Source organism: Rattus norvegicus, chromosome 3 (genome assembly GCF_036323735.1).
Source record: "Rattus norvegicus strain BN/NHsdMcwi chromosome 3, GRCr8, whole genome shotgun sequence".
NCBI classification, from domain to species: Eukaryota; Metazoa; Chordata; class Mammalia; order Rodentia; family Muridae; genus Rattus; species Rattus norvegicus.
Window position 1 is genome coordinate 48,793,613 of NC_086021.1, and position 22,722 is coordinate 48,816,334.

General features: G+C 38.1%; 1 protein-coding gene across 5 annotated transcripts in view; it reads left to right on the top strand.

The window, feature by feature from the left end:
* Arhgap15 (Rho GTPase activating protein 15) overlaps window positions 1–22,722 on the top strand; it is a 619,269-nt gene that overhangs the window by 410,668 nt on the left and 185,879 nt on the right. For all 5 annotated transcript variants that reach the window (XM_063283268.1, XM_017591542.3, XM_017591541.3 and 2 more), the window contains exon 11: window positions 12,592–12,669. In XM_063283268.1, coding sequence (XP_063139338.1) covers window positions 12,592–12,669 — 78 coding nt within the window. The remainder of the gene's footprint in view (window positions 1–12,591; window positions 12,670–22,722) is intronic.

Below are 22,722 nucleotides of genomic sequence, written 5' to 3' on the forward strand. Positions count from 1 at the left end.
GGATCCACATGTAGACAGATTCAGATGCCATGTGGTTAATGGTCAAGAGGATACCAAAGTGAAGGTTATCAACTGTATTCTGTGCTGTCCAGGAGAGAAGGAAGAAAGGTCTGATTTCAGAGGCTATTGATGCCAAGAGAATGAAGCATCTCTTAGCCACATTTAAATGTATAGAGACCATGCGTAGGTCAAGGAGGATTAGAACTCAGTGTAGAACATTCCACTCACCCCGAGACAAACAGCACTGCATAAGTTGTGCCTGCAGAATGGTAGATGATGCTTTCCAATTCATTCTGGAATGAAAAATATTATGATGATAAGAACAAATCATGATTAAGAATTAATTGCATTTAGTCATCCTAAAAATACCCTTCTTTCCCCAAATTTATGCATATATTAAGAACACTTATTTCCTTTATCTTAGTTTATAAGTAAATAGTGAGGAACCCATGTAAAGAAAAATTTGTAAAGTGGAAATCATCCTATTTTTATTATTTTAAAGTCACTATGGCCCACCGGTTTTCTTGCCCTATTCCTTCCTCAGTTAATTACCCTCATCCCTTATTTTCTACTGTCATCTCTCATATCACACCAGATAACAACTCTTACTGCTCTTTCTGCCCATTAGTCACAGTTTTCTCACAGAGGGATGATCTCAACACAAGAGAAGAACATTGTTTCTTATTGCAGAATTTTACACATCAGCAATCTCATCTGAAAGACTGTTTTAATAAAGAATTATTTCCTCATAATTCTGAAAATGTAGACAAGTCCTCCACTATTGTTCTTAAGACATATTGTGGGGGATTAGCATATAAAATGTAAGTTTTCAAAATTGTGGTCTCTAGTTTCCACTTCCCAATATCACCTCAAGAATCAGTTAGAGGGACTTAGCTATGGATTTTCAAATATTCTCCCCAAACCTCAGAGTATGTCAGTTCTTCAGGAAATGGGGAAATTATACTATTCATTAAACTTCATGTAAGGAAAATATAAAATGTATGTGAAACTTTGTTTCCCACCATTGAAAAATTACGTATATTGTTAACTACTCCACAAATCTTGTGTTAATGAATATTAATATATGTAAAACATAATAATTTGCATACCATCTTCAAATGTATTTGAGAACATGCATATACATGCCCATTTCAATAACTTTTCAGAATACACCTATGTGATGAGAAGTCTCTCAGAAACAGGAAATCTGGTTCACATTTCACTAGCATTCGATGAATTTATACACGGGGACCAAATTGGTTTTGGAATGTCATTTTTCTAAGTACATGTATGTATGTGCTTTGAGTAGCCAGAGGGTGTATGATTCTTTGGTACATGTTTAATGACCATTATGCACTCAGGAATGAAACTAAAAATCTCTCTCCTACACCATTAAAAGATGCTTTTGTGACTTTAGCGATTAATACAGCAAAGTTCTGTGTTTTTTTTTTATTTGACTCCTAAAATCATGAACGGGAATGATATTGATCATTTGTGGAGAGTTAGAGTTTCTAGGTAGAGGAAAAAATTGTCTTCTTTTCTCCTCTGTTCCAAATATGTTGTATTTTTTAAGCATTTCCATGATCCTAATGGTTGAATAGTTCATCAGTAAGTTGAAATTTTGGATTCCTCATGTGTGTCCCATTAAGATTTTTAATCTGACTTCCTGGGTTTACAACATATTTCAGCTAAATTAGAGATACACAACAGAACTCAAAGGCAATGGGTATATTGATGGTATAAATATTTTTACATAGCTCTGCAGAAATAAAAGCTCATAATTTATGGGACTGGACCTGGGGAGATGGCCTGAGAGTTAAGAGCTCTAACTACTCTTCCAGAGAACTTCGGTTAGATTTCCAGCACCCATGTGTCTTGTATCTCTAGTTCCAGAGGATCTGATGCTTTCTTCTGGTTTCTGAGGACACTAGACACATATATGTGGTGCAAAGACATATGAGTGGTCAAAACTTATACAGAAAGTTGAACTTAATACGTTAAAAAACTCACTATATTTGTAAAAATAAAGAAATATCAATGATGGGATAGTCTTAAAGTAATAAATTGTGATTTGTTCAAAGAGCAACGTGTGTATATATGATATACACATGGTATATATTAAAATATTTGTATATGCATGATGTATTTTTCATATTAATTTCTATATTCACTTATGTATGCATGTGTGCCTCTATGCCTGTGTGCTGTTTTTGTGGGGGCATCTACAGAGGCCAGAAGAAGGTATCAGATCCCCTGAAACTAGAGTGACAGGGGATTGTGGTTTACCTGACAGGAGTGCTAAGAGCTAAACTTCTGTCCTCAAGAAAAGCAGCAAATGCTCCTGTCTACCTCTCAAACACACATAGAGGATTTCAAGGGAACATGTTACATGGCACACATTTGTAATCCCAGGTACCCAGAATCTAAGGCAAGAGAGTAGCAACTCTAAGACCTACCTAGTGAAACTCTAGCTCAGAGTATACAGTAAAGGAAAGTAAAAAAGAAAAAGAAATTTAGAAAGCTGATATCGTCTAGAGATATAATTGCCTAGCATTCACACGGCCTTAGTTTCAGTCCCTAGTACTGAAAATGAGTGAATGAATGAATGAATGAATGAATGAATGAATGTTTGCATAAAACTCAACACTATGAGGTCAGGCTCAGACTATAGTTTGGAAATACACACACACGCACACGCACACACACACACACACACACACACACACACACACACACACACACCTTGTATATACAGTGTTCTATACCAAATCTCTAATATCTATTCCTATGCAGTGAGTGCTTAATCAATATTTGTCAAATTCCATAGAGAACTGGAGTTTGCCAACTCAAGGGTGTCCTTTCCTATATATTTTGGCTTGTCACTCCTTCCATGCAACCACAATTAACATTGTTCCCTCTGCCAAAACAGAGGAATGTACCCAAATCTCTTTTTTGCTGTTTAGCCGACATACTTATAAAATAGAAAATGCAGATTTCTCCTGTAGTATCAAAAAAGTAATCCTGCTTCTATCACCCAAGACTCAAAGGACGAATCACACCACTACTGTAGGTAGGAGCTTTGCCTTCACTGGGGAAGTGTCTCACGGTGCTAGACTTCTCAGAAGTCCAAGAGCATCAGACTGAATAGAATCATCTTGTGTGAGATATCGGTGTGCTTGGGCTGATGGTTGTTGTACCCAAGCGGGTTTGTAGAGGTGTCCTTCTGTGTCTAGAATTACCTTGACTACACTAGGGTAGGGATTCTAGTACAGCAGAGCATTCTTTCACCTGAGTGCTCAGTGGGGCGACCATGAAAACCCTCCAGGAAGTGGCTAGCCTAAGGCTCTGAGTTACAGGCGCCTCCCCAGAGAAGATCAAAAGTCATGCCCCAACAGCACAGAGACACTGAGAAATGGTTGAATGTGTTCTAAATTAAACTGCCCTGGTGGTGAGCGGAGATCTGCCAAAATCTTTCAATTAATCACTTTTACCTTCAGGGCAGAGTTAGGCCTGAGAGTATTTCAATAGGTTTTTATTGGAACAGGGTTATTTCAGATATTAAACTATGTTGCACAAAGTAAAAATAATGTTATTTTTAAGTTGCTACTCTTGTTAAATAAAAGTTGGCAAACATTTGCTAGGGTCTGTATTGTGTCTGTGTGTTTGTGTATGTGTGTGGCTTTTTCTCGTTTCATAAACCTCATTGGTTTGGTTTGGTTTTGTTTTTGTTTTTAACGAAAAAGTGAATTAGGTAGTAAATATATGCATACAGTCATCTTCATTAATAATGTACTATAAATAATAGAAGACAGGTTTTAAGTGTATAATTCTGTACAACAGGACTAAGTTCTTTCTTTTTTTTTTTTTTTTCTTTTTTCGACATCTTTAGCAGTAAGTTAATTAGAATCACCTGCATTTCCTTGGGTGGACACCAAATGGATTGCAAACAAAAACAGATTAAAATAGCTGCAGGAGCTCACAGCATACAGATGACAAGATTCACAGAGGACAGCAAGGCACTGAAAACGTGCGCTTTTCAAACAACTTTGGATGAAATGTAGCTCTTGTGACTGCTCCGTAAGAGCCCCCTTGTAAGTGTTTTGCTGAAAGGCTAGCATGGCTTTGCTTCTGATCCCTTGACGAGTGAGAGAAATGTTTAAGAAAGATCACTTTACGGGGAGATTCAGGCTGAAATGTGATGACTGTGAGTCAAGCCAAGCCAAAAATTACAGTTCAGAATGAAAGGGGAGGGACGTGGTTTGGGAATCCATTTTCCCACATTCCTGAATCTCAATCATCCCTGCCAATGTTTTAAAAAAGAAGCCCAATGGAAAACAATGAGGTCACTTTGTTTAGATGTTTAAAGGAAAATAGGAGTAGAGGGTTTGAAAGAATGACAACAAATATATGAATTTTACATCAATATCTATTTCAAGCATGATGGGACCAGAGACTAGACTTTATATAAGTGTCGTGACTTCATCACCAAAGGAGCCATTTTTAGTGCTTCGTGTTTGTGTTGGTCAGCCTTTTATTGTATGTCTTTAATTTGTGAAAGAGTCTGTTGCTAAAATATTTCAGAGGAGTGAGTATACGTAGAAGAAACAGAGGTTACTCCTTTCCAGACTTCAGGTTTCCTTAATAATGATGTCCATGTGAAACTTTGCTTCTCTCTTGACTCTACTGGAACACCCTACTGCCACTAAACCTCAGGTTTCCCTATTGTGTGCCAGCAAACCTCCAGATGACAGCAGCAGACCCAAATAGGCCCTTGGTTTCTGCTTCTCCTATTAATTTAATGCAACTCATTAAGCTAGTCCCAATGCCAAAAGAATGATATATTTATTTTAGCGTGATCACCATTAAAAAAAACAACGACGAAACTCTACAGTGGAGCTGGAAAAGACGAGAGCCAATGTAGAGAATGGTATGAGCTGAACTGAATGCAACCTCCAGTGTCAGCATGTTGAGCTATGTGACAGCTTCTTTGAGGATAACAATGTCTCCTTAGATAACCAGCGTACTGCTTACCTCCAAGACTGAGATTGGTATGAGAACAAGGAAAATACTGAAACCGATCAAAGACGATTTGTAGGCCACGTTTCCTATTCTCCCGAAACCATTTCAGTCTGTCAACTTTATATTCTGATCACTACATTCTTCCCGATGTCTCACGGCCACACTCAGGATCTTTCTGAAACGTTTTTACCTTGAGAGATGTATTGGAATGGCTTCCTGATTGGTATAATTCTGTAAATTAGAGTCGTGGATACTAGCCTACAACCTCAAATGCTTTGCCGAGTTAGACAGATAAATACACGTAAGCATGCAAAATATGAGTAGCCACACATGGGATATCATCCTTTGTCAATCATTTCACTTCACCCAGATATTAAATATGGCATACGAATGGCTTCAATCTACACCACATTGGCCAGATTGGAACATTTTCCATCATCTTCTCCCTGATTCACCTACCATTTAGTAATCCCTAAGTTAAAAGGTATGCTTTTAAAGGAAGTTGGCCCGGTAGCCAGGGTTGGAAATGAGCTGCTTTATGGAGGTTATATGTGAAAGCAATCACGATCCATTATGTCGCACAGGAAAATGGATGCCAAGGCTGGAACTTGTGTGCACTGCTGTCTACACTGCTGGAGTTCAGCGGTGTGGCTAAGTGTCTGCCATTATGAGAAACTGGTGAGGTATTTGGCAAGAACCAAGTACAAGCATAGGTGACAGTGTCTCACAGTAGATGACAGTAGCCTCCCACGCGTGAAGGAGGATGGCCTCTGTTTTTCACATGGTTACAAGGTTCAGTGGGCTTTTCTCCCACTTATAAAATTCCCAATATCCCACATATATCAAAAATGTGGCAAGCAATGTAATAAAACTGAGGGTGTGAGGCAAGAGAAGAGTTTCCAAGATGTATTGAAATCTTGTATCTCTGTACAAAATACCTGGTAATATTTAAAGCCGGATAAGTAACCATGCTCCCTCTCACCTGAGGTCCCCTTAATGTTTAGATACCGTGTAGATGTGTTAAGCCCTAAGTGAGGCCAGAGCAGCACTGCTAACAAACCCAAAGCTTACCAGGCTTACCGCTATGGATGTTGTCCTTTTCTCTCCTTTTTTGTTTTCTAACATATTTTAACTCTGGCATGATGTCAGCTAGCACCTGCCTTCTCAGCTGCCACAACAGGACAGTGTTCATTCAGAGGCAGAAGTGTACATGACAGGAAAAATGGTTAATATTAATATATAAATATTTGGGGACGGATATTAAATGCTTTTGTTTCCGAGTACTGGGTTGCAGGGACAGTGGTGTAGGGCATAGCGCTCCTGTCCACTCCGGGCTAGTGGAAAGCTTGCTAAGATGGTCCTCCTTCTGACTGCAGAACCTCTGTGGTGGATACAAGCCTCTTTTTCAGGCCCGTAAAATGTTTCCTTAGTTACGTGTACTTTGCATTTTAAGAAATGTATCCCAAATCTGGACTTCAACCCCTCTATGTAACTATGTAAATGATACAAAATGGTGGATCCTTTATGAGTAGCACAGGCTCTGTACCAATTGGAAGGCAGTTTTTAGTGCTCCAATTCCAGTGTGATATTCTTTAATATGTTTTTACTTTATGTGGACCTATGTGTGCCTGAGTGCATGTGTGTACATACAAAGACCAGAAGAAGACATCCCCAGGAAGAAGAGTTTCATATAGTTGTGAGTTACCTTGTGGGTGCAAGGAATAGAACCCCTGGCTTTTGCAAGAGCAGCCAGGGCTGGCAACCACGGAGCAGCCCCATCATTTAGTAGTTTTTTAGTTGAGCAACAAGTATTTGTTCCACTGTTAAGAGAACAACAGTTCTTCTTTTTCATGGGAGTCTCCCATAAATACCTAGTGGATGAAAACTCACAAGTGAATAATCAGATAATATACCAATGAAATATTTCTCAATTACCTTAACAAAAATAAATAAGTAGATAAATATTTAAAGATATGAATTTTGTTATTGCCTTAAGATAAAAAGAAAGTTATTTGCAATAATTGTTTCTATCAAATAAGAACCCCAAATGTAGATATAATAAAATAGGACTAATTATTAAAAACAAAAGAAAACTGAAAATAAAGTACTAATGAGAAAAATGAAAGAGAAAACTCAATATTAAGTGGAAATTATTAAAATATAATGACATTAGCATTTCTATTTACACAATAAAACTCAGGAATACTAAAAAGTCATGAAAGATGTACTGAAATAAAATTTATATTAACATAATATCTTAATATTATATTATCATAGCATAGAATTAAAATATTCATAATTCAAGCCACCATCATTTACAAACTATGCACCAGTAAAAACACTCATATCAACATGTCAAAATTTGAATGAAAGTTTTCCAACATAAAAGATTCAGTCATTATGAAACCAATGCTAGCATCTCATTCAAGATGGCAGCTACCTCAAAAAAAGTCTATTTTTCTTTTCTCAAAAATCTTAAGAAGATGAAAAGGATATGCTTGAAGAAAAGGTCAAAAAGGAAGGGAGGAAAGAAGGAAGGAAGAGAAGGAGGGAGGGAGGGAGGGAGGGAGAGAAGGAAGGGCAGAAGGAGGGAGGGGGAGAGAGAGGGGGAAAGAGAGGAGATAAGGCTAGGGCTGACAACAGAAAGGACACCATCAGTACACCACAATTAGATTTCAAGAAGACAGAAACATGAGCAGAAGAAACACTATTCCCAGACAACATTAATAGGCCCTGTTTATTCCATGGAACTCCCACAAACGATTGTAATTTTGAGTCAATATATAGTAAGCAGAAATTGGCAAAAGGTAGTAGATAAAGCACTTCACTAAATTTTAACATCCAATCCACTCAGGGAACAGAGCTGTTCATGTTCATCTCACATTGTAAAGGGGCCTCTGAAGATAGCGCCTTCTGAGTGGAGGGTAGTGAAGAACCAAGCACCCTTGGGCTCTACAACAGAAGTTTCACCTTAGTGCAACATAACATGCTCGCTATATAGCTAATTCCTCGGTTGTGCAGCTGGGAGAAGTATACTCATCACCCACTGGTCCACTCAGCCTTGAGAAAATAAAAAACATCTGTCCAGGTATAGGTAATCCTTCACATAAAATGTTTGAGATGAAACTTGTTTCTGATTTCTGACTATTTGGAGACTTTAGAAAATTTGCCCATAGATGATATCACGATGAAGGGACCCAGCTCTGCACTTGGAACATAATTATATTTTTTATTTACCTGTACATGTGGTCTGAGGGCAGGTACATATGGGGCATGGAACTTCACCTATGAATTCATTTGAAATTAAAATTTGAGTTTCAGGCATTGGTGCACTTCAGTTTCCAGATTTTCTGATGGATGTTCAACCCGTACACCAGCACGTCTAACCACTGTGTGGCTAATTCTGTCTTAGTCATAGGAGTAACTAACTGGATGCTTGAATAATGATCGTCATAAAGAAATTCTATGTACAGAGAAAGGGGAGCTAAGGACGTGGTTCAGCCACAGAGTACTTGTCTACCATGCACAGTGGTTTGATGTGGTTTAATCCTCAGTGCAATAAGGAAGCAGTGGACAGAGATAAACACAGGTATTAAGCCACAGAACAAAATAACATTAGTTTGAAAAGGCCCAGGTGTAGAGCATTTCTTAGAGAGATTTTGGTGCTACGATTCAACGATAATTTGATATAAGTCCTTGAGAGAGGAAAAAGGTAATTTCTCCAAAATCATCCAATTGATCTCAGAGAAAGTAAAAGCCTTATGAAACTGAAACACATATTCACGTCATCAGTTATGAAGCAAAAGAGAACAGCCATTGCGATGCGATAATTTTCACAAATTATCATTCAGAATCACTTATGAACCAAAGAACACTCTTAGACGCGAAGCCAAGAGAGAATAACAATGGAATACAAGTGCCGCTTGCTCTGTCCTTGCTGTGCTGTCCAATTTGCCACACGTGGCTCTTACTTAAGCCTAAACGAAATGCAGCCCCTCCTTCTCAGGACCTTGCCAGCACTGTGGTGGAATTAAGTCTATCCAGGCTTAGGCTTCTTCAGTAGGAAAACAAAGGAACAACCTTTTTAAATCCCATATAACAACACTCAGTGACTTCCACCAATGGTAAGCTTTGTTCTGAAACATAAAAGGTCAGCCATTGAGTAAGCCCAGGACACTTCAGAGAATGTGGTTCTCTTCTGAGAAATCTTTGTAATCCTCTTCATTCCAATCTGATTTGTTTTAAACAAAAGTCTCATCATGTTCCCCAGCGTCTTCCTAGCACAGCAAACAAACTGCTTTGGCAATATCCACTCATGGTATTTACTGAAAAGAGCTCGCTCTCCGACTAATTTGTCTCAACCTTCACCAAAGCACAATGTGGGCACCTTGAAGACACCACTCATTTAAAACTCATACCAAGTCTAACTTTATTTCCAAAATGAGTAGTTTCCAGTCCAGCAAGGGTAGTGTGGTCAAGGAAAGGATGTCCAAAGCCACCAATTTACATTGGTTTGGTTTGGCAAAACGTTCAAAGTTCTTAGAGTAAAAAGGGACTGACACGTGAATAACTCCAATTCAGATAACGCTCTCGGGATTTCAGTGTTGCCATTCTGTGAGCCATTCCGGGGTGTGGGGGGAGAGCTAATCAACTTCAAGTCTGCACCTAGATAATTAATAATTACTGAACTTCACTGAAAGGTTGCAGATTTTTTTAATGCATTGCTCTGCTCTCTAGTACGCCCTTTGTCATTTCCTCTCTATTTACAAAACTTTCAAGTATGATAGCAGGGGGCAGAACCCATTCGAAGGAGGAGCCCCTTAGATATTATTATTATTTGCAAGATGTATGATATTCATATCTCTGAATCTCAAGGGCTTCGAAGCTGTGTCATTGCCTTCATACTACATCTAATATGTTTGCCTTCACTCCCCCTTACTCTCTGGTTTCTAGCTGAAGCCACAAAACAGCTTCTCGGCTATGACTCAGTCATCCAACCGCAGGAGCAGCTCAGGTCTGCAATACCCTCTCCATCTCCATCACCAGCACGCCCTGCTTTTGTCCCAAGAGAAAATGGGTTATTCATTTAGGAGAGGCTGCTTTCTATAAACACTACAGTGTGTTTCGCTTGTTTCTATGTAATATGTATTTAATCCATGCTACTCTTTCAAACGTTTTTGATTACCAAACTTTAAAAAAATAATAAAAAAATTAAAAAGAAATTTCTGCAGAAATTTCCAAAAGGCCTAGGCTGCAGCTTCCACTTATGAAAGCTTGGGACTCTGAAGAGTTTCAGTGGTTGAAGTTCACTCTGCAGCCCAAGACAACATATACTTCAAACACATCTAAGATATAACAGTATGAGTCTTAGACAATAAGTAAAAAAAAAGTATTTTATTTTACATTGTATTTGAAAGATATGCATATCAAAAATGAGGCTTAAGGAAAGTCCTGACTCATATTAAATCATGTTGGAATTTCTTTAAAACTATGTATAACCTATAGAAAAGTTAGGGCAATTTTCATTCCATCAAATTTTATACTGGTAGGTGAAATTACTCATAACTCTTAGTTCTGAATGATATTTGGCTACACCTAAATCCCAGCCCTTTCTAAATAACCCCCAAATTACCATCCTGAACTTTGTTCTACAGACAGCATGCGACCATCAATAATGACTTCAGGGAATTCAAAAACAGTATCTGCAATTGTTTATATGTTCAAAAAAGAAGAAAATTTTTGAAAAGAATATACTACAATGTGCAACTTCTATTATTTTTAAAAACAAATTTTAATACTTTTAAAAATATATCAAATTATTTACGGATTTTCAGATTAAGACACAATTCCAAGAACTGTCTAATGAAACAATAGGAAAATTTAGTTAAATTTGGCCAATAAATCATTCTAAATCAATCTTTTAACATTCTGAGCTTAAAGGCATAATCATGAGGACGGCTGGATCCATAGTAAAAGCAGAAATCAAATATTAGAAAGGTGTGAATTGTAATGACTGTTACATTTAAGATGTCAAATGCTCATTGTACTTTGTATAAACACAGTAGATCCCCTTACGTCAACAGAGGTAGTTCATACATTGGAAAGAAAACATGTTTGATGTTTAGAAAATGTACTCAGGAAGGAAAAGGGTCTCAGTAATGTACTGTCCATATCTTACTCTGGAACTCCCAATTCACAACTAACATGTTTGCTAGTAGCATTTCTATATTATTGCTATTGTCACTACTTACTCTAGTTCATTACATAGAAGAGTTCAGACCACAGGCAGCGTGTGCCGGACAGTATGTCACCAATACCAATGCTATAAATTATGTCACTCTCCTATAGGCTACTAAAGAAATGTAAAGTGTGCGAAGTATAGAAATGACAAAGCAGAGAAAGAACTCATTTCATGCCATTAAAGATCTTTGCAACGCCCTTGTTACAACATAGTGAATTTCCTCTAATTTATTTAGCATGTATTATCATGAATCACAGTGCTTCACAATGGTTTAACATGACCTCTCTGGAGAAGAAGCTGGGATATTAGCCCATGCTCTTGGCCAGTAATCTCACCCAAGCTTTTCCGAAAGCCTAGAGACAGGAGAGCACAAATATTCCTAACATGAAAATTATAACATCAACACTTATTGGAGATAATGTTAGTACATTAATAAGTGTTCCTTTATATTTTCTCATCTCTTAATAATCCTGCAGACTTGGTCATGAAAATAATTAGATATGATAAACGAATGTGTCAAAAGCCAAATGAGAGATTATCCAAATTCCTGGCCAAGTAAGTTATTTTGATGACCAGTTCCAAAACTATCTGAAACTAACATACTAATAGGCCAAGTTTTCCTCTGTTTTCCTTTATGGTGAAATATCTTATGTGAATGTGCTAGAAATCAGCCATATGTAGAATAATATTTTAACTCTGTCATTCAAACATTAGGCCAAGGAATGGCATGTGACCATGATCACAATAAACAGAGAGTGGGGCACACTTTGGATTGGGGAGAGGAGGAGAAGGATGGGGGGTAGGAAGAGACCAACAAAATGAGAACGAAGAAAGCAATTTACAAACGCCTAATTTTTCATCTTTCCAAACAAGGGCGCTCTCTCTCTCTCTCTCTCTCTCTCTCTCTCTCTCTCTCTCTCTCTCTCTCTCTCTCTCTCTCCTTTCCCTGCCCCTTCCACACACACACACACACACACACACACACACACACACACACACACAAATTCATTTCTAGTCTACTTTGCTTCTTGCTTGCCTTGAGAATAATGGTAAATATGCCATGTATTCCATGCAATGTATGCAATGTATGCCGTGCATTCCATGCAATACTATGAAGACTTTTATTGTTATTGCTTTAATGAAACATATATTTGATGTCAGTTGTCTCGGCACCTTTGATTAAAAATTGAGCATTGCTTTATTTAAGATCATAGAAACTCGTCTTCTCTATGGAGAAGGGGCATTCAACCGTCGTGTGGTATTTGCTTCCTGATTATTTCCCTTCTCAGTCCCTCCATGCCCTAATTTGAAATATGCTATTTTGTTTTTAGGCCTAGAAGTTGATGGAATTTATCGAGTCAGTGGCAATCTTGCAACAATCCAGAAGTTAAGGTTTATCGTCAACCAAGGTAAGTGATTTCTTTACTTCGGATATTTTTCAGGAGGTGCTTGAGCGATGCACAGACTGTGCTGTGCACCGTGATTAGACAGCAGTAAATGATTTAGGGTAGGGATCAGGAAGTGCAGAAATTTAAAAAATCTTCATTAGATAAAAGAAAATAATGGTCAGTTTACCTGGCAATACATAGAAGAGAAAGTAAACCTAATAGCTCATGTAAAATAAATGAGTAGAATGAACAATGGAAAAAATATAAAACAGAAGAATAAAAGAAAGTAAAATAGCCCAGCTTTGAAAACCTGTTGCTAGCGTATAATGGTTGCCCGATATGTGATAATGAAGGAGCAAAACAAACAATAGAAATAATAAGTGTTTGAAAACCTGTAAGATGTGTATGTTATTAAAGAAATATTAATCCAAAAATGAGATAACCTGTTCGGTGGAAATATAATGGCACTTATTTTGGAAGACACTCTGTGTGCTTTTATGTAATGAATGGGCTCTTACCATGTGATACAGCGTCTCCGCACTGCCTGTTATTCCCACACAAAACTCTGCACACAAATACTCACAACTTCATCCATAATTGGCAAAGTTTGAAGCTAGGGTTTGGACGTAGCTTGAGGATTAGAAGTCCGCCTAGCATACACAATGTACCCTGGGCTCAGTCCCCGAAGAGGGATAGATTAAAACCTTGAGGGCAATAAAACATCTCTCAGTAGGCAAATGAATTTAAAATGTGGTTGATCTATATAATGAAATGGTGCTATAATAAATGGAAACCATCTATTAAGCCATGAATAGAATTAGGGGAACTTTGAGTGTACACTGCTGAAAGATGAGCCCTCCCCCCCCCACGTCACTGCCAAAGAAATACAGAAAGCTTCACAGCGTTCCAGGAAAAGTTTACAAATAGTGAAAGATAAGTGATAGCAAGGAATTTGAGAAAGGAGAGATTAGTGAATTTAAGAGCAGTTAAAGAAGCTGTGTGGCATAAGCACTGCACACACAAGTTATTAGATACTCGCCAAAACCATAAAAAAAAATACAACAGAGAGTGAAGGGCAATGTAAACAATGGCTATCAGTCAAAAATAATCTATGAACATTGGCTCATCGGTTGGGACAATGTTACCTCACTCGGCAGTGTGGAAAGTTCGCGGTACCTATACTTACTGTTCAACCTTTTGGAGAGCCTGAAGCTACTCTGAGAAAGTACAGAAATGGAGAAATAAAACTAAGAAAGTAAGAAACATGGAGCACCTAAATGATCTTAGGATGATATTTAAATAGTTTATACATCTCATAACCAGACAAATAGAGCATAGGCCAGCTATCCTTATGGTGCTTTGTCCTTGAGATCTTACTTAAACAGTATATGCTTCTCTGTCTCTCTCTGTCTCTGTCTCTGTCTGTCTCTGTCTGTCTCTGTCTCTCTTTGTCTCTCCTCTCTCTCTCTCTCTCACTTTCTCTCTCTGCGTGTCTCTCTTTCCTTCTTTTCAGTGGGATGGAGTGCTCTGGAAAACTTTGTGAGAACAGGACGGAATCAAACGGGGCCGGAGAAACAAGCTAACAGTTACACTCACTTCCAGCTCTGGTAGAGGACCCAGATTCAGTTTCCAACATCCACATCAGGAGGTTGACAGCTGTAACTTTAGTTTCCAACACCCTTCTCTAGCATTCCTGGGTACCAACACACACACGGTACACATAGTTGAACTCCCACACATATAAGATACAAAAATAAAAATTAAAAATATTTCAAAGAATAAAATTAAACAGCATATGTGATATTTTTTAGGCCATGTGACAGGTTCATATTAGTTTTCCTCGAAATTAAAAATAGTGGTGTCTTCAGGAAAGCTTACAGTTCTTTGTGGTGTTGGTTTCATAACTTGCTTCTAGCTACTACCAGGTCCCCTGGTTCTCCTTTACGCTGCATTTGTTTACAGTTGTGTCTTTTGCTTCCACAGTACTGAACTCTGGCTCCCACATGTCACATGTGCTGTAGCACTGAGCTACTCACCCCCGTCCACAAAGCATTCTTAGACTGTCCTCATGCATCTGCACACTGCTGGTTTTCCATGTTTTTACATATTCTTTTTACTTTCAATGTCTTCCTATCTTTCCTCTCTCATTCTGCACATCCAAGTTTTCTGGAATATGGCCACTGTCTTTTCTTATTTTTCTTTTCTTTCTTATTTTATTTTACTATATAGCCAGGTAATATTTTTATTGGATTTTTTTTATTTTTATTTCAAATGTTATCCCCTTTCCCTCACCCAACCACCTACGCCTTCCAGCCTCCTGCACTGACATTCCCCTACACTGGGGCATCTAACCTTGACAGGACCAAGGGTCTCTCCTCCCAGTGATGCCCAACAAGGCCATCCTCTGTTACATATGCAACTGGAGCCATGGATCTGTCCATGTGTACTCTTTGGATGGTGGTTTAGTCCCTGGGAGCTCTAGTTGGTTGGCATTGTTGTTCTTATGTTGTTCTTATGGGGTTGCAAACCCCTTCAGTTCCTTTCTCTAACTCCTCCAATGGGGAACTCATATTCAGTTCAATGATTGTCTGTGAGCATCCACCTCTGTATCTGTCAAGTTCTGGCAGAGCCTCTCAGGAGACATCTACATCAGATGCACTTCTTGGCATCAGCAATATTGTCTGGGTTTGGTGGCTGTATATGGGATAGATCCCCAAGTGGAGCAGGCTCTAAATGGCCATTTCTTCAGTCTCTGCTCCAAACTTTGTCTCCATATCTCCTCCTTTGAATATTTTTGTTCTCCTTCTAAGAAAAACTGAAGCATCTGCACTTTGGTCATCCTTCTTCTTGAGCTTCATATGGTCTATGGATTGTATCTTGGGTAATTTGAGCTTTGGGGCTAATATTCACTTATCAGTGAGTGCATAACGTGTGTGGTTTTCTGTGATTGGGTTACTTCACTCAGGATGACATTTTCTAGTTCATTCCATTTGTCTATGAATTTCATGAAGTCATTGTTTTTAATAGCTATGTAGTACTCCATTGTGTAGATGTACCACATTTTCTGTATCCATTTCTCTATTGAAGGACATCTGGGTTCTTTCCAGCTTCTGGCTACTATAAATAAGGCTGCTATGAATAAGTATCCTCCTGCAGAAAGCCTTCTGTCTGTCTTCTCCCTCTGTGTTCTCCTTATACTCAGAAGTTGAATTTATAATAGTATATTCGTATGTGTCATTCACGATCAAAATTCCCAAGTATGTTAAGACCCATTGATTCAATACTGTTTTTAGAGAGAATGAAATCAAATGTGAGACAGATACTTCATACCAAGAAACATTTAAATCTGAAAGTCTCAGTCTCAAAAACAGGATAAAGGGGTTGAAGCAATTCTTCCTTCCACAAATCTCTATGCAGGGTTGGATTTGATTCTTTCTTGCTTTTGTAAAAATGATAAACCTATTGTTTTTAATTGCAAACTTGTGCATGGGTATGTAAATGTGAATGCTTGTGCCCACTGAAACCAAGGCATTGGATCTTATTAAAGCTGGAATTTACAGGCAGTTATGAGCCATCCAACATAGATACTGGGATTTAGACTCTGATCTGGGTCAACTTTCAGCCTATTTGGCTGTTGTTGTTGGTGGTTTTTTTTTTTTCATGAACTGGTGCTAGTCTTCAGGTCTCCCTAGTATATGTGTATCTTTGTGTATCTCTGTCTCTGTTTCTGTGTGTGTGTGTGTGTGTGTGTGAGAGAGAGAGAGAGAGAGAGAGATACAGAGACAGAGACAGAGACAGAGACACAGAGACAGACGGAGAGAAAGAGACAGAGACAGGGAGGGATATGAACATGTGTGAATGCTGCCATTAGACATATTAAAACTGGTCTGGTAAGCAGTAAGCTATTTCTCTATAAGTTCAGGTAGAACAATTTTTTTATGTGTTAACTACCTCTTTTGGCTACCTGCCCCATATTTTTCGTTTCAGAGAATCTTTAAAGGCTCTGCTTATTGACTAATTGGACTAGGCAATGCACAGAACTAAACTTTACATCGCTTCTTCATATTGGTCCCATTGGTGTAAGCCACAGTGTCCCTTCCGTGGTTAAAAATTGGATGAAACAGCCAAGCCTCGTTTTTATTCTGTTTGTAAGCAGCTAAAATAATTCTTGTAAGATAGCTCATGCTGAAACCATATCCTTATTGGGATTCTAGACAGCTGGGCAACACATTTCTCCTACAAAGAAGAAATCTCAAAACAGAAGCCATGTTAGAAACAAACACTAGCTGCATTTCCTGCCTTAAAAAAATTATGCTCAGCAGTTTGAAAAAGGGAAAAAATCTGCAATGAAAATATGAAATCTATCCATCTTATCTTTTACAATCCAAACTTCAGCTTCCTTAGAGATTTTGTAACTGCTCATGTTTCCGTGAATGTTGACAATGTAATGCTGGGCAGAGGCCTGCGTTGGTATCTGGTAGTATAAATTGTCAGCAAACAGTCTTCCTGCTTTACAGCATGGTAAGGATTCAACAGACAGCACAAATGATGCTACACTGGGACCTTTGATACTGTTGACTCTGAGATTTTTGGCTTCCATGATGAGAACCCAGAGAGATGGTCACTGGTTAAAAGCACTTGTTGCTCTTGATCAGGACCTATATTCAATCTCTAGCATTTATGACTCAAAACTCTCCAGAGGCTACAATACCCTCTATGGAGTCTGTGGTACTAGGTCACACACACACACATAAATGGAAGATATATACATATATATAGATATACATATACATATAGATAGATAGATATAGATATAGATGATATAGATATAGATATAAAGATATATTCCTCTTCAAAATTTGATGAGAGTATTATTTGAATTAATTCTCTATTTGATGAGAATATTATTTGAATTAATTCTCTATATTGGTCCAACAATCTCATCACTAACACCACATCTTATTCATCTAAGCTAGGGTTCCAACAGTGCTGCTAGCCGAGGAGAGAGTGGGTGCATGGGACTTGGAGAGTGAGTGACACTTGCATGTTCTCGTTCATGCGTGTAAACGTGTGATGGAATAAAATATTGATGGCATGAAGTTTCCATGAAAATTACAGAGCTTTGCAAACATCATACATTCAGTTTGTAATTTAATATGGGACTTAAATGAGTTTGGTGCACCCTCCTCATATTAGCACCATTTATCTCTTCTGTGTTCAACTTACATTATCCTTCTTTTTTAAAAAAGGTTCTAAATATACATTTTTAAAGAAAATGAATAAGCCTTACCCACTATTAGACTACACAAATGAAAACTGATTTTGGAGATTTTCAAGAACAGTTGCATTGCAATTTCTGTGTTTCGCTGACTTTCTTGAATGCTATAATCATCAGCAATTCTAAATACACCAGTTGAATGATTCAATTTGTTTTGGTTTTCTGTTTGACTCACTAAACCAGAAAGAATTAGATACCCTTATTATACTTCCAGATCAGATGACACACAAGTTAAATTCCAAGTGATCACTTTTGAAAAACATTTCCTAATTAAAATTAGTAATGCTGATAATCATTTTATTGTATAGGTAGCTGCTATTTTCACGATTTAATGTGTCAGGCGATCCACTGAATTCCCTGCATATATAATTTAATTTAATCTTTTCTTCAACCTCATAGTGCACATAGGTGCAATTACTGAGCTTGTTATTTTCAGTGAAAACCTAAGGCTCAGTTGTTTAAAATGACCTAAGAATACTAAAGCTAGGGAGCTAAGACTGCATCTCAGATGTCTCTGACTTGAGTCTGTGCTGCTAAACACTGCCAAGAAGCTCCATTCCCTGTGCACTATTGTATCCTTCCTATAAAAGCACAGAAGTGTCTTTTCATGCTGTGCATGTATTTGCACATCCCTGTTTTGACTCTCTTTCTCGGCACTTATTATTTGTACTACTATTTATAATTTGGGATGTTTGGGGAAGCATCACAGGAATGAAGAATCCCAGAATGTCCAATCTCTGTAGTGTTTATGATTCTATGCCTGGATCAAGAAACCCTTTACAACCTCACAGAAAGGCATCACGGATTCGTGACTTCCTAGGCCATTGGTGCATTCGTGAGTAGTGCTCTGCCTTGTTTGTTGAATTTGGTGACAGCTCTCAGTGACATTTTTGCTGATGCAACTCTTCTGGTCTGTATGGGCATCCCCAAAGAAAAGTGGTGCATGACCTTAGATGTCAACCTGTCATCAGCCTGTGCCATTGTGTTGATTCTTCTGCATGATCTGTGACCTCCTGATGGCTTTCCAGCATGGGTGCACATAGGCAGAAAGCAGGCTTCAGCACAGAGGATGCTCTGTGACTGTCTTAAGGACTCCTGACAGTGGGTCTTGGAAATCCCACCAGACTTTCTCGCATCAGCACTCAGTTGCAGCTGCCATCTAGACGTATTGCCCCAAATCCGTGCTAGCTGTAACTTTCTTTTGTATTACTTAGGTGGTTTCTAGGTTCACTCTTTACATAAGAAACAAGAGAGATTGTTACCCTTTCTAAAAAATACCACATATAAAGCTTCCCAGATCCCTGAACCAGTGGGATATCTATAAAACACCATAGAGAGAAGTGACTGGCTATTTTCAGGACTAGTACTTCTTGATACAGTACCAGATCTCCCCTCGAGTGTTCACCTGAAATTGGAGGCAATAACTTTTTACCACGATTTTAGAATTGATTTCTACATTTAGAAATGCAGATGAGAGACACCATGTTTACATTTTCATTATAGACGAACAAAATACGTTCATTACATAAATCCACATAGCCAAGCATCTTCTATGTTCATGTGTACACATGGGTGTTTGTTGATTTTAATGGAAGAGGATTTTTTTTTACTTTTTTCCCTTTTCCTTTTTTCTTTACAGTCTTGTACGTCCCCTATATTTATTCACAAAACCTTTTATTGTCACAAGAAGACACATTGGTTGCCTGCAAGTGGTGGCTTGGCTTACTTTAAATGTGCTAATCATAGGTCAACCAGACTGGAAATATCCATTAGAAAACCAATTTTGCGTTAGCAATTATGCCTAAGCTAGTTTTCTACAGCCATGCACCTTCAAGCAATGCCCAAGCTTTAGCAGCTGCCCCTCTGCCTCGCACACATTTATAGCATAAAAATCAAATAAAGGAAGGGAAACGTGGGAAGGAATATGGATAATTGATGGTTTCATCTGGAAATATGCAACTGGATGAAACAAAAAATAAAAGGATTTTGAACAGGATTTTAAAGCTTCTAGTTGTGTTCTTATAAAATAGTCCTGTGTTACATCCATTCATTTTTCTATTACGTGAGTTTACATTGCTCTCTTGTTATTTTTAAAATGAGTGTTTCCTTAACCCCACTTCACATTCGTTGCCAAGCACAGCATTAACAAAGCAAACCGTGTTATTTGCTTTATCATATTGTGTAAGGTGGGTTTTGTTTGTTTGTCTGTTTGTTTGTTCTGTTATTTTGTAGAGGTATTGATGGTAGGGGTATGTGTGAGTGTGGGGTTTGAGAGGATATAGTTCTGTTAAGTGCACTGTTCTGGCCTCATGTGATCAGATTATATTTTAACACAATGATTTATTTTTTCCTTAAAGCTGGAAGATCACTTGATCATAAAATGAACAAACTCTAACATCGTTCAGGGCTTTAAAAACTTCCCTAGACCTGATTTTTTTTCACCTCACGGAGTCCGAGAGCTCAAAGGCTATTGATGACGAAACTCATATTGCTTTGTAGCTGCTTAAGAAAGCTCATTGGGGGCAGAAAGTATTGCCAAGAATGAGGCCAAAAGAATAAACTCTTCATATTTCTGGACACAGAAGCCAAAACAATAAACTGTACTTTTTAGTTTTTGTACTTTACCATGAATTCCAGTCATAATCTTAGGTGTCTTTTCCATTTTTAAAGTATAAAAATTCTGGCCACTAAACTTAAAGCAAAAATATATCCCTACTGTGGGTTCTATTATATTATATAATTAACTACAAAACAGATAATAAAAACTGACCCAAAGCCATAATTGAAGCAATTAAAGGCAGCAACAAGCAACTGGGAAAGGCACACCAGATAATAATCCCAGGATCTTCCTTCTTGTGTTAATTCTGAACAATTCTGTACATCTTTGAAGATCTCGTCTGATCTCTTTTAATCTCAGACTCATTTTCACAATGGGGATAATAAAAGAAAATGTGAGCAAACTAAAAATGGAGTCGGTCAACTGATAATTAATATTAATTTATGATGACAAGAAGTTAGATAATATGAGAATTAGTTTTATTAGTAATACTATCTCATAAATATTAGTAATCAAACATGGTTCTGTCATTTACGTGATGAAATTTTCTTTGATGATAATGAGATTACTTTTCTAGAAAGAGAAATCAAATACAGGAAAACTTTAGAGATGCTTTATAGCCAAAGTTTTACCTCATTATTAGCCAACTGGGTGGGGTTCAGAACACCTGGGCATAAAAGAGAAACTTAATTGGCATCTCTCAATGAATTTGTATAGCAGGGAGTTGGTAGAGTCTATGGAAATTTTGCAACTGAAATCCATTCAGGTTTTCCGTGTACACTTGGCTATTGCATCCAAAAATTAAATCAGAGTTATGTAACTGCCAACTTTCAAGAACCCCCAAGGATTTATAAACATCATCATCATCACCATCATCATCAGAAACCACCACCACCATGATAATTAATAAACAGCTCTTAAAAGCTTGCTAGAAAAACAGAGCAAACTTCCTCCTGCTCTCATTACATTGCACAGCACTCTTTCTCTCCACTCTGACTTCAAGCAGAAATGTGCTGCTGTCTGACAAGATCACTGCCAGATCAGCTGCTTAAACGAATACAAATTGATTACCTCCCAGTTTCTGTGGGTCAGAAGTCTGGGCACAGTTTCGCTGAATGCAGGGCAGTCAAGGTGTCAGCCAGGAGTAGCTTTCTCATCTGGCAGCTTGCCTGGGGATGGGTTCACACGGTCCTTGGCAAGATTGAGTTTCTGGTGGCTTGTTGGACTGAAGTCCTCAGTTTATCAGTGGCTTCTGGCCTGAGGCTGCATAGACAGATAGACTAATCTCAAGATGGTAGCTTGTGTCATCAAGAAAGCATGGAAGAGAAAGATCAGTAAAGACAGAAACTAGAAGCCTGAGTGTTGTAATCATAAAGTGCATGATCCCTCTCTTTTGTCGCATTGTTTTGGCTAGGAGAAAACAGCAGTCGCTACCTGTGTCATAGGGGAAAGAGACACAGAAGCTATGATCCCCGGGAAGAGAAAATAAGTGTGTAGGGTACATTTGAGTTTCTGCTAGAAGAATCAAGTGATGGAATTTTCCAAAACTAAGGTTTAGGAGACATTCATAGAGACTCCCACTAAAACTCAGGTTGGTGCTATAAATACCTATTTGGAAAAAGTGGATGGAGTTCACAGCTATGTCTGGTAATGTCCACCACACCATCTGGCTGACTTCACTTTTGCTCTTCAGGAAAATGCACTTTACCTAGCCATAAGATATACACTATTTGAAATGGAGGAGAAATGGAAATAGATCATCAACTACTTTCTTGTCAACCCGTTTTCTCTATCACAGAACCTGTTTCTTGGATTGCTGGTGCAGTATCACTTATAAACTGAGCCATCACATAAATTAAAGATGCTATGAAAGTAGCATATATGCTGCTACTCTGATCAAAATCGCTGACATATTTCATTACTACAGTTCTTTTCCAATATTGTAGATCCTGAAATAAATGAAAAGGGAAGATATCTTGCTTGGTGGTTCTCTAGCACAACTACAGTTCGAACAGTATCGAAAAACATTATCAGAATTAGTTCACTGCCAAGGATAGCCAACCTTGAATTGAGAATCTACTAGATGGCACGTCCTCAACAGCAACCTCTCATTGTTTTCTAACCCTCATTATTCACATGAGAAAACTATACGTCACAGGCTTAAAGAACCTTACATAGGCTACAAAGTCTACACACAACAAGAACTGCAAATGAGCCATTTAAAACTTATTGCAAAATA